Source organism: Cibotium barometz, chromosome 17, assembly GCF_041138505.1.
Source record: "Cibotium barometz isolate CiBa-2024 chromosome 17, ASM4113850v1, whole genome shotgun sequence".
Classification (NCBI taxonomy): Eukaryota; Viridiplantae; Streptophyta; class Polypodiopsida; order Cyatheales; family Cibotiaceae; genus Cibotium; species Cibotium barometz.
The window spans coordinates 37,058,273-37,078,254 of NC_141062.1; the positions used below are offsets into that span (position 1 = coordinate 37,058,273).

General features: G+C 49.2%; 1 protein-coding gene across 6 annotated transcripts in view; it reads right to left on the reverse strand.

Annotated features, from left to right (window-relative positions):
• Positions 1-2,668: 2,668 nt before the first annotated feature.
• LOC147629956 (uncharacterized) overlaps positions 2,669-19,982 on the reverse strand; it is a 50,120-nt gene continuing 32,806 nt past the window's right edge. For 5 of the 6 annotated variants that reach the window (XM_086811498.1, XM_086811499.1, XM_086811501.1 and 2 more), the window contains 7 exons: positions 17,898-17,957; positions 17,530-17,593; positions 4,306-4,359; positions 4,140-4,192; positions 3,961-4,050; positions 3,793-3,863; positions 2,669-3,132 (listed from right to left, as the gene is read on the reverse strand). In XM_086811498.1, coding sequence (XP_086667624.1) covers positions 3,081-3,132; positions 3,793-3,863; positions 3,961-4,050; positions 4,140-4,192; positions 4,306-4,359; positions 17,530-17,593; positions 17,898-17,957 — 444 coding nt within the window. In that variant the 3' untranslated portion in view covers positions 2,669-3,080. The remainder of the gene's footprint in view (positions 3,133-3,792; positions 3,864-3,960; positions 4,051-4,139; positions 4,193-4,305; positions 4,360-17,529; positions 17,594-17,897; positions 17,958-19,982) is intronic. The other variant, XM_086811497.1, reaches the window with a different exon arrangement.

The following is a 19,982-nucleotide window of genomic DNA, read 5'->3' on the forward strand; positions in this document are numbered from 1 at the left end:
ATAGGCCCTTTGTTTTGCATGACCACAGCTACCACTGACTAACTTGCGCGGGGGCATGCCTCCCTAGCCCATATGGAGAGACAGTGTTTCCAAGCACACTTCCAAGAACCTCACACTAAGTGCTAGCTCTTCAATACTCTAGTACTACCAGCGGCTATGTATGGTGCAGCCTTTTGGGGACCAGGCCTAGGGAAGGATCACTGGAGGAGCATAGAGATAGGTGATGATGTTGTCATGCATGATCAGGAGTAAGCCATCTGTACCACATGACATTCTACATGTAGAATTTGGGGTGGCCCCACTAGTTACAAATGCCCTTTTTCAGACTCACTTATTTTCAGCATGTATACACACTTGACAGAGATCGCCTCCCACGCCTAGCACTAGAGTCCTCTATGCAATTATATTGCGAGAGGGAGAGGGAGCGATTGAGACGAGCTGGACTGCCCTCCTCCTTAGCAACACGGCCAACACCATTACCGACACATGCATGGTACTCTGAGGTAGTCAAGTGGTTTCAAGCACATGGCATACAGATGGACCATCTCCCCCCATTTCACTATAGCCTAGATTCCCCCTACCTTGATCTCTCATGACAAGAGATCAATCGGATCATCCGAGATTAGATCTACTCGGGCTACACATACACCAGACATGGATGTCTGCGTCAGAGATTACACCAGACATGGATGTCTGCATCAGAGATTGGTAAGAAGTGTGAGTTCTACAGAGATCACTTCTTGAGACTCCCGAGGATGGATTCTTTGAGATACCGGGATACATATAGATACACATGTCATATGCTATGCATATCACGATCGGCCAGCTTAGGATATCCTCTCACCGCCTCAAAGTAGAGACTGGCATAGCTGAGGATATCCCACATGAGGAGAGGACATGCACAATATGCATCACAGGAGTAGTAGAGGATGAGGCCCATTATATGTTCAGTTGCCCGGCTTACTATGAGATAAGGGGGAGATTCACTGCCTCTTCCGAGAGGGATTCGGACCACTCACACGAGTGATACAATTTGAGGATCAAAGGTGCTTGGGCATGTATTTGATGGAGCTTAGACGACACAGGGATGTAGTGTTGAGGCAACATGCTAAGAGACAGCCCCGGCTCCGATAGGACACCTCACAGAGAGGCATCATAGATTCCTTTGTGGTACACACATCCACATCAGAATCCACTGCCCACAACAGTTCCTCTACTACGACATCACCCGTACCTATGTTCCAGCTCCATGCCCCAAAGAAATTCTTAGCGAGAGAGCTTGATCCATTCTGCGAGCCAGACGTCCCCGACCTAGAGCATCAGGACCCTCCACCACACACAGACGGATTCGTGAGGTTCTCCGCCAACATGACACACTCCCGTCACACAGAGGCCTGACATTCACTCCACCATCATATCAGTTTTGTCCGAGGCGGGTATCGTCATTAGCTGATCACAGCATATCTCACTCTACACAAGATCATCTGTTGATCACATGTACTGTCATATATTTTCATTTTAATTTTTCTTTCAGTTTTCCATGGCTCAGTATATCCATGGTACCATTGTATTACTTTTGGTCTCATAGACCCTTAGGGTCTTCCGTAGACGTTAATATAACTTTCTTTCTTTCTCTCTCTCTCTCTCTCTCTCTCTCTCTCTTTTCGTGAAATGGTGTTTTATATTATATGTAAAAATGTACATCAGCCACATGGCTCACACAGAACCTATGGCCCCAAAAAACCCCCCACAAAAGATCCTCTAAAGGATTATGACCATGCAAACCTGTACACTAATAAGAGAGCCTCCCAGCCAAATAAGCATCCCAGATAAAAGCATCAAAGATGAGCCAGCCGAGCCGCCGTAGATCATAACGAAATAACATCTGCATCCAGTAGCTGAGCTGAGAGAAGAGAAGAAAACTGCCAAAGCAGCAAACCGCGGATACGTAGAATGTGCCCATGTATTCCAGACGAGGAATCAAAGATGAACCCATTCCGTGTAGTCCAAATATGCCAAAGTCCTGTCCATCTAAGGAAATGGAATATCACAAGGTGACTGTCCGAAGTAATGACTTGAGGACAAATCCCAAATATCCACTCATGAGCCGAAAGAGTAGACCTCTCTACTGCCTCCCAAACGCGAGAGACAAAAGACCAAATCTGACGGGCCACTGGACAACTCATGAATAGATGCATAATTGTTTCAGTGCATGTCGTGCAGAAGAAGCAAGAGGCCAATGTAATTTTACGACGTCTCTCTCTCTCTCTCTCTCTCTCACACACACACACACACACACACATTGTATGTAAGCAAAGTGCATGGTTTTTCTTCTTCTTCTTCACTAGATTGCAAATAGAGCAGAGGCTCAAAACCCTTTGGGTCTTTTGTAGACGTTAATATCTCTCTCTCTCTCTCACACACACACACACTTTGTATGTATGCAAAGTGCATGGGGTTTTCTTCTTCTTCTTCACTAGATTGCAAATAGAGCAGAGGCTCAAGCCACGCAGGCGTGCAAGTGCAGGGCTTGTTATAACTCAATTAAAAATATGGCATGTAAAACAAATTAAGCCAAAAAGTGAAAAGAAGTATTTATAGATTTAGCACCTATTCAATTGGTTAATCATTCTTGTTATAGGTGCGAATGAAGCAAACGAAGTCGAGGTTTTAACTGTAAGGAATACATGATGCAGAAAGGGGGGCACAGTATATCATACTAAATCTAAAGCTTTAAAGCTTGAGACTTGAATCTAGACAGCATCTTAGTAAATCCTGTATCTGCAATAGATTACTCTCTTGACTACATAAAGTTCACAAATCAACAACCTTGATAAGTTAATGCTTAAATCATTGTATGCTCTGCCAGCCAAAATCACCACCAATGAAGCCGGAGTAGAGGATCCGTGCTCTCAGAGGTAGAGAAGAGCAACATCAAGAAACAAATGTAGAGTTAAGAGACAGAACTTGTAGGACTAGTAAGTGCGTGCCAGCCAAAATCATCACCAATGAAGCTGAAGTAGAGGTAGAGAAGAGCAACATCAAGAAGCAAATGTAGAGTTAAGAGACAACTTGTAGGACTAGTAAGTGAGTGCTCCCTTCTTTATCAGCCCATCCAGCTCCACAGAAAACCTGTGAGCGTTATATTAAATTTCTGTTAGACAATTCTGCAATGAACTCATTGCATGCATGAGAAAGAAACGAGTTTTTCTGCATCCATTCCATCTTGCATTGTGTAGTTGAATCAATTGGAATATTAACATCTCTGGAGTCACGCTCCTGTTATATTGGTATCAAAGCCCCGGCTCTTTCACTTGTGTGAAAGCAACAGTCCTGAACCCATGAGGTTTGTTTAACTTGCAGCAGCAGAAAGGGTGTTGGATTTTGATGTGACAATTCAAGAAACAAGTCATGGATAGTACTTTTTGATGAAATTATGCTAATCAGAGGTCCTCAAAGGTGCTTTCCACATGCTAGGTGGAGCTTGAATGCGTTTACTAGAGGTTGCTGGTGCATGCACGCACACACATGTATGGCATTGAGTGTATGTGCATGCACGTGTGCTTATATACAAGTGTATCAACACTCCTCCAATACTGAGGTGTTTACACTTGGCAGAAGTATGGAGCATTTATACTAGGAAGGGGTTTCTTCAAGCAAGGTTCCTCCCTTGGCCTTTTTTTGTAAAAATAGCCTGCTAATGTTTCCTTGTTTTTGTATGCGTGCGTGTGTGTGTGTGTGTGCAGAGGGCATTCAAACAGTATAATAATATGGACCTCCTCAACAACATACCGGTAGACTGGAAAACCCATGACATTATAGAAACATCCAGTCACTGATCTCACAAACGAGCCTCCAATGCCCTATAAGAATATACAATTTTATGAACTCAAGCAACCAATACTGCAATATTTAGTAAAACTAAACAAGTAACTCAAGAGAAGAATGTATGTCAAAAACCTGAATGCCATAAGCACCAGCCTTGTCCATTGGTTCCCGTGACTTGACATAGGCATCTATTGCTTTCTTTTCTAGTTTACCAAAATCAACCTGGCAAAAAAAGCTCCAGTTAAATCTCACCCACAGCATCAACTGATAACTTGATGGCTTTTTGCTAGAATGGCAGACCGAAATCTCACTTTAGTCTCCTCCCAAAAGGTGTGCACAAGAGGTGGTTTGCCGAGGACAGGATCTAGCACAAAAGCACAAAGACAGCAACGTTCAATCATAAATATTCAGTGAAGCTATCTAATAATGCATGGAATTCTGCACGACTTTAAAAGGTTTGGTTCAGATGGCACTCACCACAAGCAGAGGGAAGGATGAGGGAAACACCAGTAAAAACCCGATGTCGGCGGCCTATAAATTAAAATACTCAAGTAAACTTAGGACAAAGCCAAATATTGCCTAACATTGTTTGCTCGAACGAAGGGAATAAGGCAAAGATAGAATCAGATAATCTTTCTATATGTAAAGAAGTATGTAAATCAAATCAACACAGTTGGATCTTGAAGATGTAGAGAGAAACATTACATATTTTTCCTCTGTATTTAAACTTCTTTTCCATAACTTTACCGGATTGTGTACACAAAAACAAATTGCAAACCTAACAAAAGATAGAAGCCTTTTATGTAAGCTAAGCGAGATTGCATAGACCCATAGTGTGGTATACTTGTGCCATGTACACATGTTTATGAGAGAGAGAGTGCCGCAGAACACAAAACACAAGCATATAGCAAGTAGACCTAAACCTATTTTGTTTTTATGCACAAGAAAAGGCTACAACTGAATGTACCTAAGTACAAAATGATACCCAAACTGATCTCATCCCCAATGCTGTTGTGAGGAACAAATACTTAGCCCAAAGTTGCTATAGATCATCTTCCAGATTCTCCCTATTAGCTTAAGCCCAGTACTTCAGCTTGGTAAGCTCTAAAAACATGAGATGTGGGATGTCTTGAACAATAATCCCATTAACCCTATTCATGGGGGACTATGGCGCTGGTTGGCCAGCTCTACACGACCTGAAAATGCCCCTTTTTCCATAATCTCATTCACACATGGCTGCCCATAACAATTGGGCGGCTGTTACGACCCTGTGTTTTTCCCTCTACAACAAGCAGGTGGGCATGGGCACAGGACGCACAGTGTGGACATGCATCAGTTAGATGTGAAAAGGAAACCCATGTTGGAGGCCAGCCCAAGTGTGAAAGAGGACAAAAAGGAACTTTAATTTATAAGGTTTAAAAAAAACCTTTGATGATCAAAAAAATAATAATATTATTATTATTATTTGAAAAGCATGTGTTTTTAAAACCTTTGCTTTTTGGCGTTTTTATGAAAAACGCATCCTTTCTTTATATAAGGGAAGGTAGCGGAGATTCGAGGGACAGGGTGGTGGTGAGGCCGTATGGGAGATCGCCGTATGACCCTTCAGTGCTGCAGCGCAGGAGCCAGGCGCTGCTACTTGGGTACAAAGGTGCCGCCGCCAGGTACTGTCGCCGTCGGGTATTGGCGCCGCCGCAGCCAGGTACAGAGCCGCCGCAGCCACCTTGTACCGCCGCCGCAGCCGGGTACAGGAGCTGCCGCCGGGTACAATACTGCCGCCGCCAGGTGTCGCCGTCGGGTACTGGCGCCGTCGCCGGGTACAGTGCCGCCGCCGCCACCGGCGGGTACAACCGCGGCCGCCGCTGCCGGGTACCACTGCCACTGCCGCTGGATGCCGTTGCTACCACGTTGATGCTGCTGCATGTGTTGCTGACCGCCAGCTGCTACCGCCAGATGTGCCGCTGCTGCTGCCAGGTGTGCTGCTACCGCCGGTTGTGGACTACAGACGGGTAGTATAGGGCAGCCAAGCAGGCAACTAGATGGGCAATCAGTGATGGGTAGCCAGGCAGGCGTCAAGCAGGAATTTCTCTGCAGATAGTTGGGCAGCCAGACGAGTTTCAGATGGGAGACTCTCTATGCCAAGTGGCTGCATGTGTGGAAGCAGTTAGCGCGGGTCTCTCTCTATCTCTCTTGGAAGAAGGTGAGCTAAAGGAGGCACCGAGGGGCTAACAGCCAAGGGGTCTTTCTCTCTATCTCTCTTCGCAAGCACGTTCTGTTTACGAGATTGGAAAACAGAGGATCAAGCTACATATGCACAGGATGAAGTTCTTGGAAGAGATGTGTGTGGCTCTTCATCTTGGACTTATGTGTATTCAAGGATTGCTTGACACGTCCTCTATCTTTCTCTCTCTAGGTTTTTGGCACCGTGATTGGATGGTGCATATGTGGATTTATCTGTCATGGAAACAGGACATTGGTCTTTCGAGAAGAAACAGGACTTTGGTATCGAGGAAACAGGCCTATGGTTTATGGGATACAGGTCTTTGGTTTATCGGATACAGGTCTTCGGTTTCGTGTGGAAAGCATGTCTCTGGATTCGTGTGAACAGGTTCTAGTTTTCTCGAGATTACATGCAGGCTGTGACTATAGGAAGGACATATGGTTTGGTACAGCCCTACTGCTGTTTGGGAAAGGGTTCATGGGGGTCCATGGTTGAGATGGAGAAGACCTTTTCAAGCAGGGAGGTGTTGTACAGGTGTGCCTTCTCTATAAAATGCTTTGCTGTACTAAGCGAGAGTTCTTATTGGGAAAAGTCCTGGGTGAAAAGCTAAAAGGGATCCTATTGGTAAAGGATTCGACAAGTTTTACTATGTACTCATTTTTGATCAAGTAAAGAAATACCGCAAGGGGCGCCACTGCGTTTTGGGGCCAATTGGTGTCCTTGTACTATTTGCAGGAGCATTCTAGCTCCCCTGTTTGTTTTCCTTTTTCAGGTTCCCATGGGTGATGAAGTGTTTTGTGTGCGAGTGTTTGTTCCACCGCCCGTCATATTTCTGAAGGCCGGTTTCAGTGGCCAACGCAACCAAATCCCTAGTAAACCAGGTCAGCCAGGAGGTAGGGAGAACTCCACAATGTCTGCAAACAAAGAGGCATATGGGAACTGTCCATCCTGCATCAAATCTTGTCCATAGGCTGATGTCTCGAGTGGGAAGTAACATACTGCAATGTACAGCATCTTGAACCCAATCCTGACTAAATGCATCCACGTGAAATGGGCCTCCTGATCTCGTGTGACCACCATTGTACTTTACACATGTGAGGCCAAAACAAGCATGCCACTCCTCCTGGCCCCGCACCCTCTAATGGTGTTGGGACTGTGTAACATGTGTGCTAGCAGCGCAAAACGTAAACAATGACTAACGCTAAGCAAAACAAGGACTAACGCTACTTTACACATGTGAGGCCAAAACAAGCATGCCACTCCTCCTGGCCCTGCACCCTCTAATGGTGTTGGACTGTGTAACATGCGTGCTAGCAGCGCAAAACGTGAACAATGACTAACGCTAAGCAAAACAAGGATTACCACGAATCAAGATAGGAAACAGACAATACTGAAGACATGAGAGACCTAAACTATTGTATATTGCAATGGATGGGTATATACAATGGAAAACGCTGATCTAAGACATAGATGTGAATCGTGCATGTACCACCAGGACCTACCCTTAATCACACTCAAAGCAAGAATCCACTTACTTGTGTGCTTGCTCACGACCGACACTCACTAATTATTGTCCAAGAAGCTCGTCCATAGCACTGCAACACCGCAAACCAGTGTAATTGCAAACAAACAAAGGGAACTTATAGGGGTTTGGCTAGCAGTCACCACCCAACCATAGGCTCCAAACCACTCACCGTGGTAAGCCAACCACCAAGCTAGACACAGGCACAACCCTAGCAAGCATGTGCCCGCAAAGCATGCATGTCCCATACCACACCCCCCCAGCCATCACGCGGCTATCTCATTGACACTGCCCATGAGTGGGGTAACCACTAACTGGGACCTTTGAGATTCTCCAATCCCAAGGTAGAGTTCCTCCACAGGAACTACTCACAAATGAGCCATAATCCCAAGTATATAGCGACTTGGCTAGTTCACATTGCTATAAGAACTGTGCGTCCGGCCTCTAACACTAGCCACATTATGTCCACACAACATGGGACATAGCATACCCCATGTAAAACCCGGTTAGGTACACAAGTTTAGACCTTGATGCAACCAGACCTCCCTCTGGATTCCATGGTCAAACTTATGGATCAACCTAGCATCATGCTAGTGCACCCTGTATATGGAAGTTACCACCATGTCCACTACTTCAGTTTCCCATCCAGGCCATAACCTAACCACCGGTAAACTATCTAGGTATAAGGTCCCTCATGACCTTGGCTTTTGATAAACCGTCCACAACCTTCAGCCTTCTGGGTCTAGGCCTCCATATTGTTGGCCACCCAGTTGGATCTAGGTCTCCATACGGTCAGTCACGGATAAGCTGCCTAGGCCATACGATGGATACGATGGTCTTGGTATCATCTCTCATCTTGATACAGGACAGCTGAAGGCAACATAGTTATATATTGGAAAACGAAAATGAAAATGTCAATTTTAGGTGCCTTAAAACTGGAAAATGCTACCTCAAGGAGGGAGATGTAAAATAAGGGTGAGGATGGAGAAGAATAGGGAGAGAAGAAACACATGGAGATGTAAGAGATCACGAGAATATATGATTGGAGATTGGATTGGTGAGAAGGAACAAAAGAGCACTCAAGTTGTTACTGTAGAACGATCTACTCATTGGAAAAAATTGGGGAAACATTTCCCCCTACTGCCGTTTCCCCATCCTGTTAACTTACCCCAATGGAAATGTGTTTCGGGCTGCAAGCAAAGGGGAGACGTCATTTTGTGTAGAGGTGCCATTTTGGCCGTTTCCGTAACTGTGAAGGGAAGCTGTGTTATTAGTGGGGGACTGTGATACACTTGCAACGAGGGGATATCCTCTTGTGGGTGACCTCAATGCATGGACATCTGGGTGCACGTTTAGATGTGTGATTTCCATGCAGACTCTGTTATGCTCTCCAAGATGGATTGGGAGAGATGGGATTACAATGGACGTCCCAAGATGTAGGACATGTTACTTTGTATGAGAGGCATTTTTTGGACATGGGAGCCATGCATGAGCTGATCATATATGATGGGATATACCGTTGGCCAATATCTGATAGCCTTACATGCTTTCCAAATGGGGTGACTCGAGTACGGACGATTATTTGATGGCATCTTCTACTCTTATGTCACCTATCTGAGATTTCACTATCCCACTCCCACCCATAGGAACCAACCATATTTATCTCCCTTTCACTGTCTCCTGCTCCCCTCTACCACCCACTCTGGACCCCCCATTTTCCGTTCCACCCGCGTTCATTTTCATCAAGATCTTGACTCCATCTATGAAGATCACCTATCCCACCGACTTTAGCACTTGATCTTACATTGCCCATATCCACACTTACATCACAGCTCTCCTCCATCATCCATGACCCACTCATGCATGCATGCAGATAGACTACCTTCCTCCCTTCCATTACAGTCTGGATTCTCTGTTTTTGGATCTCTCGTGGCAAGAGATCAACTGTCTCATTCAACTGGACCTGCTAGGGCTTGACACGAGCCGGCAGACATGAATGTCCGCAACCAACGCTCACCACGAAACTTTGAGCATTCTTTGAGACTTTCTGAGGATGGGTTCATTGAGGGTCCAGGGTACTTACAAATGCACGTGTCACATGCCGTGCAGATAGCGATTGGCCATCTGACAATATCTTCTCATGGCCTTAGGGTTGAGTCAGGCACAGCCAAGGGCATCTCACAAGATGCACGAATATGCACAGTATGCACCATTGGTGAAGTGGAGGACGAGGAGCACTATTTGTTTAGAAGCCCACACTACTATGGATCCAAGGGAGATTTCATTCTGGGACAGATTCGGCCCAATCTCACGTCATGCAACCAAAGATGTTTAGGCAAGTGGAAGCCAATCTAGCACGTGTCCACTGTCATTTCTTCATTTTCCATGTGGTGGGGCCAAGGTCTGACAAGTCTGGGCAGTTCTTGAGAGAAGCCTGCCACGTGTGGATAAAGCCAAGCACCTGTCTAACAATGTTGACAAATAATTGCTGAAGCTCCCGCCTTCACCCCTGCTCGCGCTCGCGCTGCCTGCTCGCCCCTCGCCTTCCCTCCCTCGCCCCCCCCCCCCCCCGCCTGCCATCGCTTATGCGCCCCCCCTTCATCTCGCCATCGCGCCCCCCCACCTTCATCTCGCCTTCTCGCGCTGAAGCGCCCGCCCCCCTTCAGCTCGCCATCGCGCCCCCCTCCCCTCGTCAGCGCCCCGTCCCCCCCCTCCGCCAGCCCTCTCTCTCCCCCCGCCTCTCCTTTCGTGCTGCCCACCCCCCCCCCCGGGGGGTTTTATTCTCTGCCGCATTATCCCAACCCCCGCCCCTTCCCTTCTTGCTGGTTTTTCCGCCCCCTGGGGGTTTTTCTTTTTTTTTTTTTAATCCTTCCGCCTGCCCTTTCCGCCCTTCATGTGCAGCTCAGTTCTTGCAGGTATCGCATTCGCTCCGCCTTCGCCCCGCCTTCGCCACAGCTTCAGACTCTGATGGAGGCTCCTCCCCCCCACCTCAGAGGGACTCTTCTGCAGCCCCCTCGACCGCCCCTGAGGATACCCCCATCAGGCTTTCTCTTTCGCCAGAAGAGGAAGCAAGCCTCGCCGCAGAGGTGGAACGCCTCCAGGCACATTCCACCATCTGCCGTATAGTCGGCACTCGCCCCAGCAGAGGGGAGATCCGGGATCTTCTTCAGGCCTGCCTTCTTGCAGACGTGGGCAAGATCCTGGACGTTCAGCTTCTGGGCTGTGGACACTACCAGATCGAGTTCGAGACTTCCCAGAGTGTGGCCCAGGTCCTTGCCATGAGTCCCCTTGACATCAGGGGCGCTCGGGCATTCTTCAGACCTTGGCAGCATGGCTTTGACCCCGCAGCGGCCGAGCAGGGAGAGCGCCTTTTCCATGTTACTGTTTGCTTCCCTGGACTCCGTCGCGAGTACCTTCCGCTCCTTTCGAGGATAGGAGCATTGGTGGGCTCGGTGCTCGAGACTGGCCCCACTGCAGCCTCAGTGGTGGCTAGAGCAGCTAGGCTACCTTCGGTCAGAGTCTTGGTTCCTGACATCTCCTCCCTTCCGAAGGTCATTCAGCTACCTAGGATGGGGGGGGATGGATTGATCAGAGAGTGGAGTTCTCGGGGCTCCCGAACCAGTGCTTTATTTGCAGACAGGTCGGCCACCTGGCCAAGGCCTGCCCTCGCAGGAGACCCCGACCTGCACCGCAGTAGAGCAGGCCCCTGATGGCCCGCCCACAGATGCGGCTCGGCAGGTAGCCTCCGGGACACCTGCTCAGCCCACAGAGACCTCGGAGTGGCAGCCTGGACAGGGGCGCCGCCGAGGGAGACAGCCCCAGCAGCACGCCCAGAGACCGATGCAGCAGCAGCCACAGACTCAGCATCACTGGGTTCCCATGAGGAATAGCTTTGCTCCCCTCCAGGAGGAGACCCCAGCGCCGACTGAGGACCAGGAGATGCCAGCACCCCCTCCTTCGCCCTCCCCCGTCCCCCCCTCCCGCCTCGCTTCCTCCTTCGCCTCCTCCCGTCCCCGTTCCGGTTTCGGCAGCGGCTCCTTCCCCACCCCCCTCCTCCCCCCCCCCGCTCGCCTCAGCTCCTCGGGAGGCCCTGGCAGTCCCCTGGCGTTCACCTGCAGTCCGGAGGGCTCTGAGCACCGACCTTGCTCGAGCACCGCAGAGGAGACTTACCATGCCGATTCGGGCTTCACGGATATCCTCTATCCGCAGTCGGCTAAGTCGTCTCAACACTAGACAGCCCTCGGAGGCTTTTGATTACTCCTTCACACGGCTTTTTGGAGCAGAGGGCCCCCATGAGCCACCACCCATCCGAGTTCATGTAGTGATACCTCCGGCCCGCGGGGAGGAGGCACTTGATTCAGCGGTGGCCTTCTCATTCTCTCTCTGTGGCCCTTGCGACCGGGAGTGGACCCTGGAGCTCGCTCTTAGCACTTTGAAGACTCAGGCAGTTGAGTTTTCTCACCATGTGAGCGATCTGGAGGTGACAGATGTGATAGGCCGACTATGGGAGTTGGCTCATTTTTTCATTGATCCCGGGAGTGTGGATGCCTCAGGGATTCGACATTTGGTCGTTCGCATTGTGGCAGACTTAGCACGCGACCCTGGATAAGTATGTATACACGAGGGTGCTCTGTCTGAGCGGGAGGCAGTCGCCATGGGACACAGCCACTGGCGCCTGATCCGAGATTCTTGCAGTACACCGGGTGGACAGATTCGTAGCCGCTCGGATGGGGACTATTCTCCATCCAAGCCGCTTGCGAAGGCCCGCCGTACGGCTGAGACAGCATCCACCTCAGCAGGTCATCCATGAGAATCATCTCATGGAATGTACAGGGCCTTGGCGACGCACATTATATACGTTATCGTGGTTGCTTGAGGCAGGAGCTTCAGAGATGCCTGGTTGGGGGCAGTATTGATATTCTGTTGATGCAGGAGTACCATTTGAGTGAGAGCAGGATCCGGAGATATGGTTCGGTGATGCCTGGTAGATGGGACACCTTTTGGTCTGCAAGATTTGGCCCTTTGGGTGGGCAGGGAGGAGTATGTATGGTCATTGCGGATGTATGGCGGCAGGCCATTGTGGATCGCGAGATCATTGTGCCTAGTAGAGCACAGTATGTCATTCTGAGAACGCATGATGAGCTCTTTGGCGTGCTCAATGTCTATGCGCCCAACCATGCGAGTGCCAGAGCAGAGTTCTGGACCCAGGTTACGGATGCATTGCCAGAGGCCGCACATTGGTGTGTCGGGGGAGACTTCAACATGCTTGAGGACCCGGCCGATAGGGTGGGAGGCAGTCATGTTACAGTGCACGGTACGGAGCTTGCAGCTTGGGAGCGATTTGGCATGACACTGAGGATCACTGATGCATGGCAGCATGAGGCCTTCTCCCGCTCTCAGGACAGTCGGATCGCCGACAGGGAGGGACTAATCTATCACGGATTGATCGCTTTTATGTGGGCGACAGGTTAGGGGAGCGAGGGGGCTCCGTTGGCATTCTCGCTGGCACCTCTTTTTCAGACCATGCGCCAGTTATTTTGACTCTTGAGGAGAGGACACGGGAGACCAGTTTGCAGTTGAGGATCCCAGAGAGGGTACTTACAGATCCTAGTCTCGCTGAGGACATTGAGAGGATATGGCATGATAGTTAGAGCTCTGACCAGGATGCAGCAGGCCAGTGTGTCCAGGGACCATCGAGCTCAGCTCTTTTTTGCACGCTGCAGCCTTGACACGGCTGGGAGAGGCCCGCGAGAGGGAGCGTCGACTGAGACGTAGCCTTGCTTCGCTTCAGCGCCTTCAGGAGCAGCAGCCTACATGTGAGTGGGTGGCATCCCAGCTGAGCCAGGCACGCCAGGAGGTTAGAGAGGCAGAGGAGCAGAGACATGAGTTTTACTATCGTCGCCAGGCCTCTCAGTGGACGCAGCTTGGTGATAGAGTGACTGGGGAGTATTTTGAGGGAGTATTTTGAGATTACTGGGCCCCGCCATGCTCGAGCAGGAGTCCGCCAGCTTGGGAGGCCGGACGGCCACTGGGTTCTATAGAGACCTGCTCTCAGCGGAGCCAGCCACTGAGGCTCGGGATGCTTGCAGACAGACTGTGTGGGCCCATGTGCAGAGGAGGGTCACAGATCGTATGCGTACAGTTCTGGGTGAGCCTCTCTTAGAGGTTGAGCTTGCTGAGGCCTTGAGGGTCCTTCCGTGCCATAGTTGCCCAGGGGAGGACGGATCGACGCCTGCCTTTTTTATGCGGTATTGGGACCTTTTGGGGCCAGGCCTCCGCAGGGGCTTTCAGTATGTTTTGGACATTGGGGTGATGCCACAGAGCTTTACAGAGGGCTTGATCTTTCTTATCCCCAAGGGGGAGGGAGTATCAGATGATATCCGGCATTGGAGGCCTATTACGATCCTCAATACTGTCTACAAGGTCTTGGCAAAGGCCTTGAGTTTGAGGATCCAACCCTTCCTGAGGGAGTTGATTCATGCTACCCAGACAGGATTTGTCAAGGAGCGTAGTATCCTTGACAACATTTTCACCTTCTAGGAGGCGACGGCCCGAGCTAGATTTCTTGGTGAGGACTTGGTCGTGATGCTTCTCGATTTTGAGAAGGCATACGATAGAGTCGATTGGGGTTTCTTAGAGGGCACTATGCTTCGCCTGGGCTTTGAGCCAGGTTGGATTCGAGGGGTGGCGGCTCTATATTCCACAACTCGTAGCCAGGTGCTGATTGCAGGAGGAAGGGGCCCGAGTTTTGAGTTGACCAGATCAGTCCGTCAGGGGTGTCCTCTCACCCTGTTTCTTTTTCTCTTCTTTACGGAGGCTATGAGCATGTATCTGACCGCAGAGGAGGTTGGTTTGAGAGGACTCCAGCTCCCAGTCAGGGGGGAGGACCTGCTCGATGCTGAGTTTGCTGATGACACGGGTTTATTTTTGCATGGCCAGGAGGCCAATCTTCAGCGGGCAGAGCAGTCGCTCCAGGTTTTTAGTGCAGCTTCGGGAGCATTGATCAATTGGCGCAAGACAGTGGCCTTTTGGATCAGTAGCGCTCCCACTCCGGCATGGAGCCCAGACCCGGGTTTTAGATGGATTCCTCCTGGCACAGCAGTGCGATATTTGGGATGCCAGATTGGACTAGATTTGTCACCTGAGCAGCAGATTGCCCCGCTTCTTCTGAGCATTCGAAAGAAGCTTTTGTATTGGAGTACACCTCGGCTATCCTTGGCTGGGAGGGTGGTGGTGGCAAATCAGGTGCTTTTAGCGACCATGTGGTACATTACGTCTTGCTGGATCTTCTCGAGCGCTTGTATCAGCCAGGTACAGAGGCTGATCAAGAATTTTCTTTGGTCTGGGCGGGATGGTCAGCCAGCCAGGGCAAAGGTTGCTTGGGCAGTTATTACACTTCCGTTGGCCCAGGGAGGCTTGGGCATTATAGATCCAGTTGATCAAAGTAGAGCCTTATTGGGGAAGCTTATTGTTCGGGGGCTGCTTCCAGGCGCTGAGCCGTGGAAAGAGCTTCTTTTGCAGCGGCTGCAGGCTCGAGCTCCCCCAGCAGGGGGCACTTGGGCACCAGAGATACGATGGATCTTCACAGAGATGAGGAGGACAGGCCTTAGTAGAGGATGGGAGGACAGATTTGCCTTGAGCATCCTGAGAGCTTGGGAGCTGCTGAGACCGGGGCTCTCTCAGAGACCTCCTTCTTGTGATGAGGAGCGGGCCAGACAGCGGCTCATCTGGAGCCCAGCGGTTCGCACAGAGCAAGGTCATATGCCGGGTTCTCGGCCTCGTCTAGCCTGGGGACCACTGGCGGCAGGCCCAACACGCAGTTTTGGAGACTAGCAGGCCTTCTGCAGTCTCCCAGAGGAGATCCAAGTGGAGAGGCTGGGTCACTTCAGAGGGAGGTTGATTATGAGGGATTACATTCAGGAGGCACTCACAGAGGAGTGGTTCACGCCTCTCGAGCCCGTGGCCCCACGGTGGATGGGAGCCTTTACTCAGTTGGAGATCCTGATTGCTGTCAGAGCTTGCACTGAGGATGGCAGATGCCTCTACTATGAGATCCAGGATGAGGGCAGACTTCAAAGAGTGGAGGTGGAGTCGCCTTTGGTTGCAGAGTGCATCTTTCAGAGGATACGGGTGGTGGCCGCCGCTTCTCAGAAGTGGCATATTGACCCAAACCCTGCAGATGTGGACTCTGATTGGCGTATATGGGCATATGCAGCGCGCCCCTTGGCCCGGCTCCAGTGGGACCCTGGCGAGTATGAGTGGCATGATCCTTATGCATCCCTTGAGGCCACAGAGATCACCTTTTTCCAGTATACTGTTCGGTTGAGGCGACATATTTTGACGGCGAGGAGGATGGTCTCTCCAGCTGCATCGGGGCACTGGCGGCTTCAGGGACTCTCACCGGAGTTCCTGGAGGACTTTTGGACCAGGCTCTGGGCTAGTCGACAGGCACGCAGGATCTCGACTTTCCAGTGTGGCTGGTCGCCCACCCACAGGGGTTCTTCAGTTGGCACCTGGCTTGTCTACAGCGGTCTTCCGGCGGCCTGCATCCAATGCGGCCACCCTATGGAGACACAGAGACATTGCCTATGGGACTACCCTCAGGCGCAGCAGATTTGGCTAGGGATGCTGCGCATTCTGGCCCCCCTCGCTCCAGAGGGGATGTATACGTGGGATGCCGCTGCTTGGTTGACTTCGTCAGGGCCTGCTATGGGCTATGAGACGGAGCAGGACAGCCAGGCCATCAGATTCATTAGGGGCCAGCCTCGCCTTGTTCCTTCACCGGACTTCTCGTCCACCGGCTGGACACAGGAGAGGGATCTACGATGGGAGCTCCTCAGCAGCCTCACCATATGGTTCACCTGGAGGGCCCGGTGTTTCAGGGCCTTTGAGGGGAGACTGGAGCCACCAGCAAAGACTGTTCGGGGGATCTGGCAGGAGCTCATCCACACCCTGCGAGGACAGTACGACCGCATCCGGGGCGACTCGGATGAGGTGATCTTGCGGCGCCAGGCCTTTCACACCACTTGGCGCAGCGGCCCCTTCTATACCCTACACGTGGGGTCCCCCCGTTGGCACTACAGGCCACCTGTTTGGCTTTTCCCTCCTCCTATTGTATGATATAGCCTCTCAGTTCTTTGTACTGATTCTTGTATTTTTCAGCACCTAGGGAGAGTCTCCTTGGCTGCCTTGCTTTGTTCTCTGCTCTGTTTTCTTATGAGCAGAGAGGATCTCTTTTGTAGCCCTACGGGCGTTTTTATATAACTAATGAAAGGATCTTTTCTCAGAAAAAAAAAAGATGTTTAGGCATGTATTTACTGGAGCTTCAACATCTCAAGAGACGTCCAGCCTTGTATTGAGAGCTGAAGAGATTACCATGACCTGGCAACCACGTTGGAAGATGAGAGATGGCTTTCACCATTGGTGTGTAAAGCGCTTATGACCATGCCAAAAACCTGAGAGTCACAAGTTCATCGCGTAAAAAAATTCTCTCATCAAGGCCATTATGGTTATTTGTGACATGGCACCTGAACTTCTATCTAAGATCTTGCCTAACACAATGCAAATCACTGGAAGGCAAGAAAAATAGCCAAGAGTTTTTTTTCAAACTGATGTAGAACTTGGATGATAGTAGCTTTGGAACTTGCTCTCTAGTTCGTGGATATTATCTGTAACAAATGTGTCTTTAACTTGCTCCTTGCGCTAATGGATTCTTTTGTTCACTTGCTTATAGTGTGTGTGTGTGTGTGTGTGTGTGTGTGCGTGTGCGTGTGTGTGTTTTATGAGGGACTAATGATTAGCTTGACCTCGTTTGCCTGCCCCATGTCATGATGGTAAAAGTGAAAGAGTTTGCCACACAAAAACAGCGCTTAAGGTTCCACATGGGTAGGCAACAACTTAAATTAGATGGCAAGGACCCCCATTGATGAGCATCAGCACCATTTTGTGTAGCACATACCACTCAATATTGAAAGCATGTGAAAAGCATCATCCTCATCTTTTGGCTTCTCTAGAATCAATCCCTGCATAAGGGGAAGCACATCATCACAAAACACAAAAGCGAATCTAAATGCTAAAAAAGCAACACCTTCAGAAACTATTCAAGTGATAGAATTGCTTAATCACATGAACATGCACACATTGCATGCATGTAAAACCATGCATATTGGACCAAGCGCATAAACATGCAAATAAATAGGGATGCATACGAATATCTACATGCTAGGTGTGTGAATACATGCACTCCTGTGTCTCTCAATAAGTTCCTGCCTGATATATAATATAATCCTTGCAAAAAAAGGTCATGATTTGAGATTTGAAAAATACATCAAGCTCCACAACCGTGTCAGCTCCAATGACAAGGTCTGCTTGCTTTCCATCAGTTGCCTGCCGTAAAACCAAAAACCAGCTTCCATCAAACTCTGTTAGATTATTTGCAATAGAAAACAATCTTATTATTGAAAAGGTTCTAACCAATGCAGTGGCATTATCTACTCAAAACATCTAAAATTTTCACGTCTAGCTTTAAAAGCAATGAAGTCTCTGGCGAAACCATCCAAAATCTACACTCTTTTAAACAAGAAGTGATGCATGGATTTGGCTAAATATTTGCACACTCCTTCAAATGGAGAACACAACTGCCTATGGACAAGCGTTGGATGAGCTGTTTCTTAAGAGTTTTAATTTCTCACAGGTCTATAGGTTGCAGAATGTGGAAGAGCTTCAAATTTGCCCAGGCAACACTAACTTCTATTAGGCTAGAAAAAAGAAAGGTGGACAAGAACTTGGCAATGATAGATTGATCTTCTTTTTTTCCCGGGAAAGAGATCCTTCTATTAGTTACCAAGCAAAACAGCCATGTTGGCTAAGTACAAGCTCAGCTCCATGGAGGGGAGCGATAATCTAGAAAACTGGAAAAAGGGGGGAAGGGTGCTCTTCCCCCCCGCCCATCTAGGAGGAGAAGGCTACCTCATACAATGGGGGGGGGGAGGGAACTGTCACCATTTGGCCACCCAATTGGTCCACCCGTGCTTTCTTATCATGTATGTACATTGGACTGGTGTCCATGGCAGTTGTTTATGCCGGGGATTGATGCCACTCATGTGATACTGTAGACTTGGCTTTCCGTTAGGACTTGTGCCTCCGTGTACATGGCCGGAAATGCTTGGTGGATTGGTGTTCCATTGGGTCTGGTACCTCGTGTACTTGCTTGGAGCACGTCTATTTTGGTATAGTCTCATGAACGGGGATTGTCCATACCAATGCTACATTGCATAGCATCTTTATGTGCTTGCTTGCAATTGAAATTGCATACTGTTTTCATGCTTGCTTGACCAATGTGTAGTTCCGGGTAAGGGGACGCCCGCCCGCGAACCGTGCGTGTGAAACTGTCTGCTGACATGGTTGTGTGGCATGTGAACAGGTGGTAAGTATTACCCAATCTAGGCTCAAATAGCCCTTAGGACTTAGCCAATATTTATAAGTGAGTACGTTCCCACTTCATTAAAGTTTGGGCGCCCAAAAGTCACTTATAAATTATGATCGCTTCCAAGTTCACACTCACTGAAGTCCCGAGACGGACAAGACTCAATGTCCAGAACTTGATCCTCCCCTTTTACTCATAAATGGGCATCTCCCCATGTCCCTTCACTTGATTGGACCCCAATTCACTTACTTATTAAGAGAAAATTCGTGTTTTCTCTTCATGAAGATTTCTGGAGGCTGAAAACTCTGTTTTTCCACCATTTCTCTCCATTTCCAAGCTCTCCATAGCCATACCCAACTTGCTAGGGTGTTTTCCAAGCTTCCAAGAGTGTTTCCAAATGCTAATCACTCTCCTACACACTCCCAATGACTGAAATTCAGCAAAACAGCTCTCTTTATTGCTGTAATTTCTGGTCTTTTTGCTGAAAACCCTAATTTCAGCTCTCCTTTCTCAAGTTGAATCATAGGGGAAGCTTTCCCAAGGTTCCCTTCATCCTCTTGAAGACTCTGAAGAAAGACGACAAATCAAAGATCTCAACACTCCAAGGACTTCCATCGCGAAGACTTCCGCTGTCATCGACTCTACTTGCTATTGGTAAGCTTTTATGCTTAAATATGGGAGCAAATAGCAAGAGGGAGGAACCGGATTACAAGATCACATACCCTGTGTAGTGTTCTCTTGTCCTACGTGCTCTCTTGCAGATTGTTGCTACCATGTGTTGGTGGAACAATAGAGAGCAGATGGTAGGGAACATGGGCACTTGAGAGGGTACTGTGGGTTGTAAGTACTACTAAGTCTACATCGACAACCACTTGTTTGCAATACTGTATTCATATGCATTGGTATGGAAATCTGGTCAGAAATGCCCATGACACTATGTACTTGATTCTCCCAAGATCAATATATTGCCTATGCAGAAAACGCAA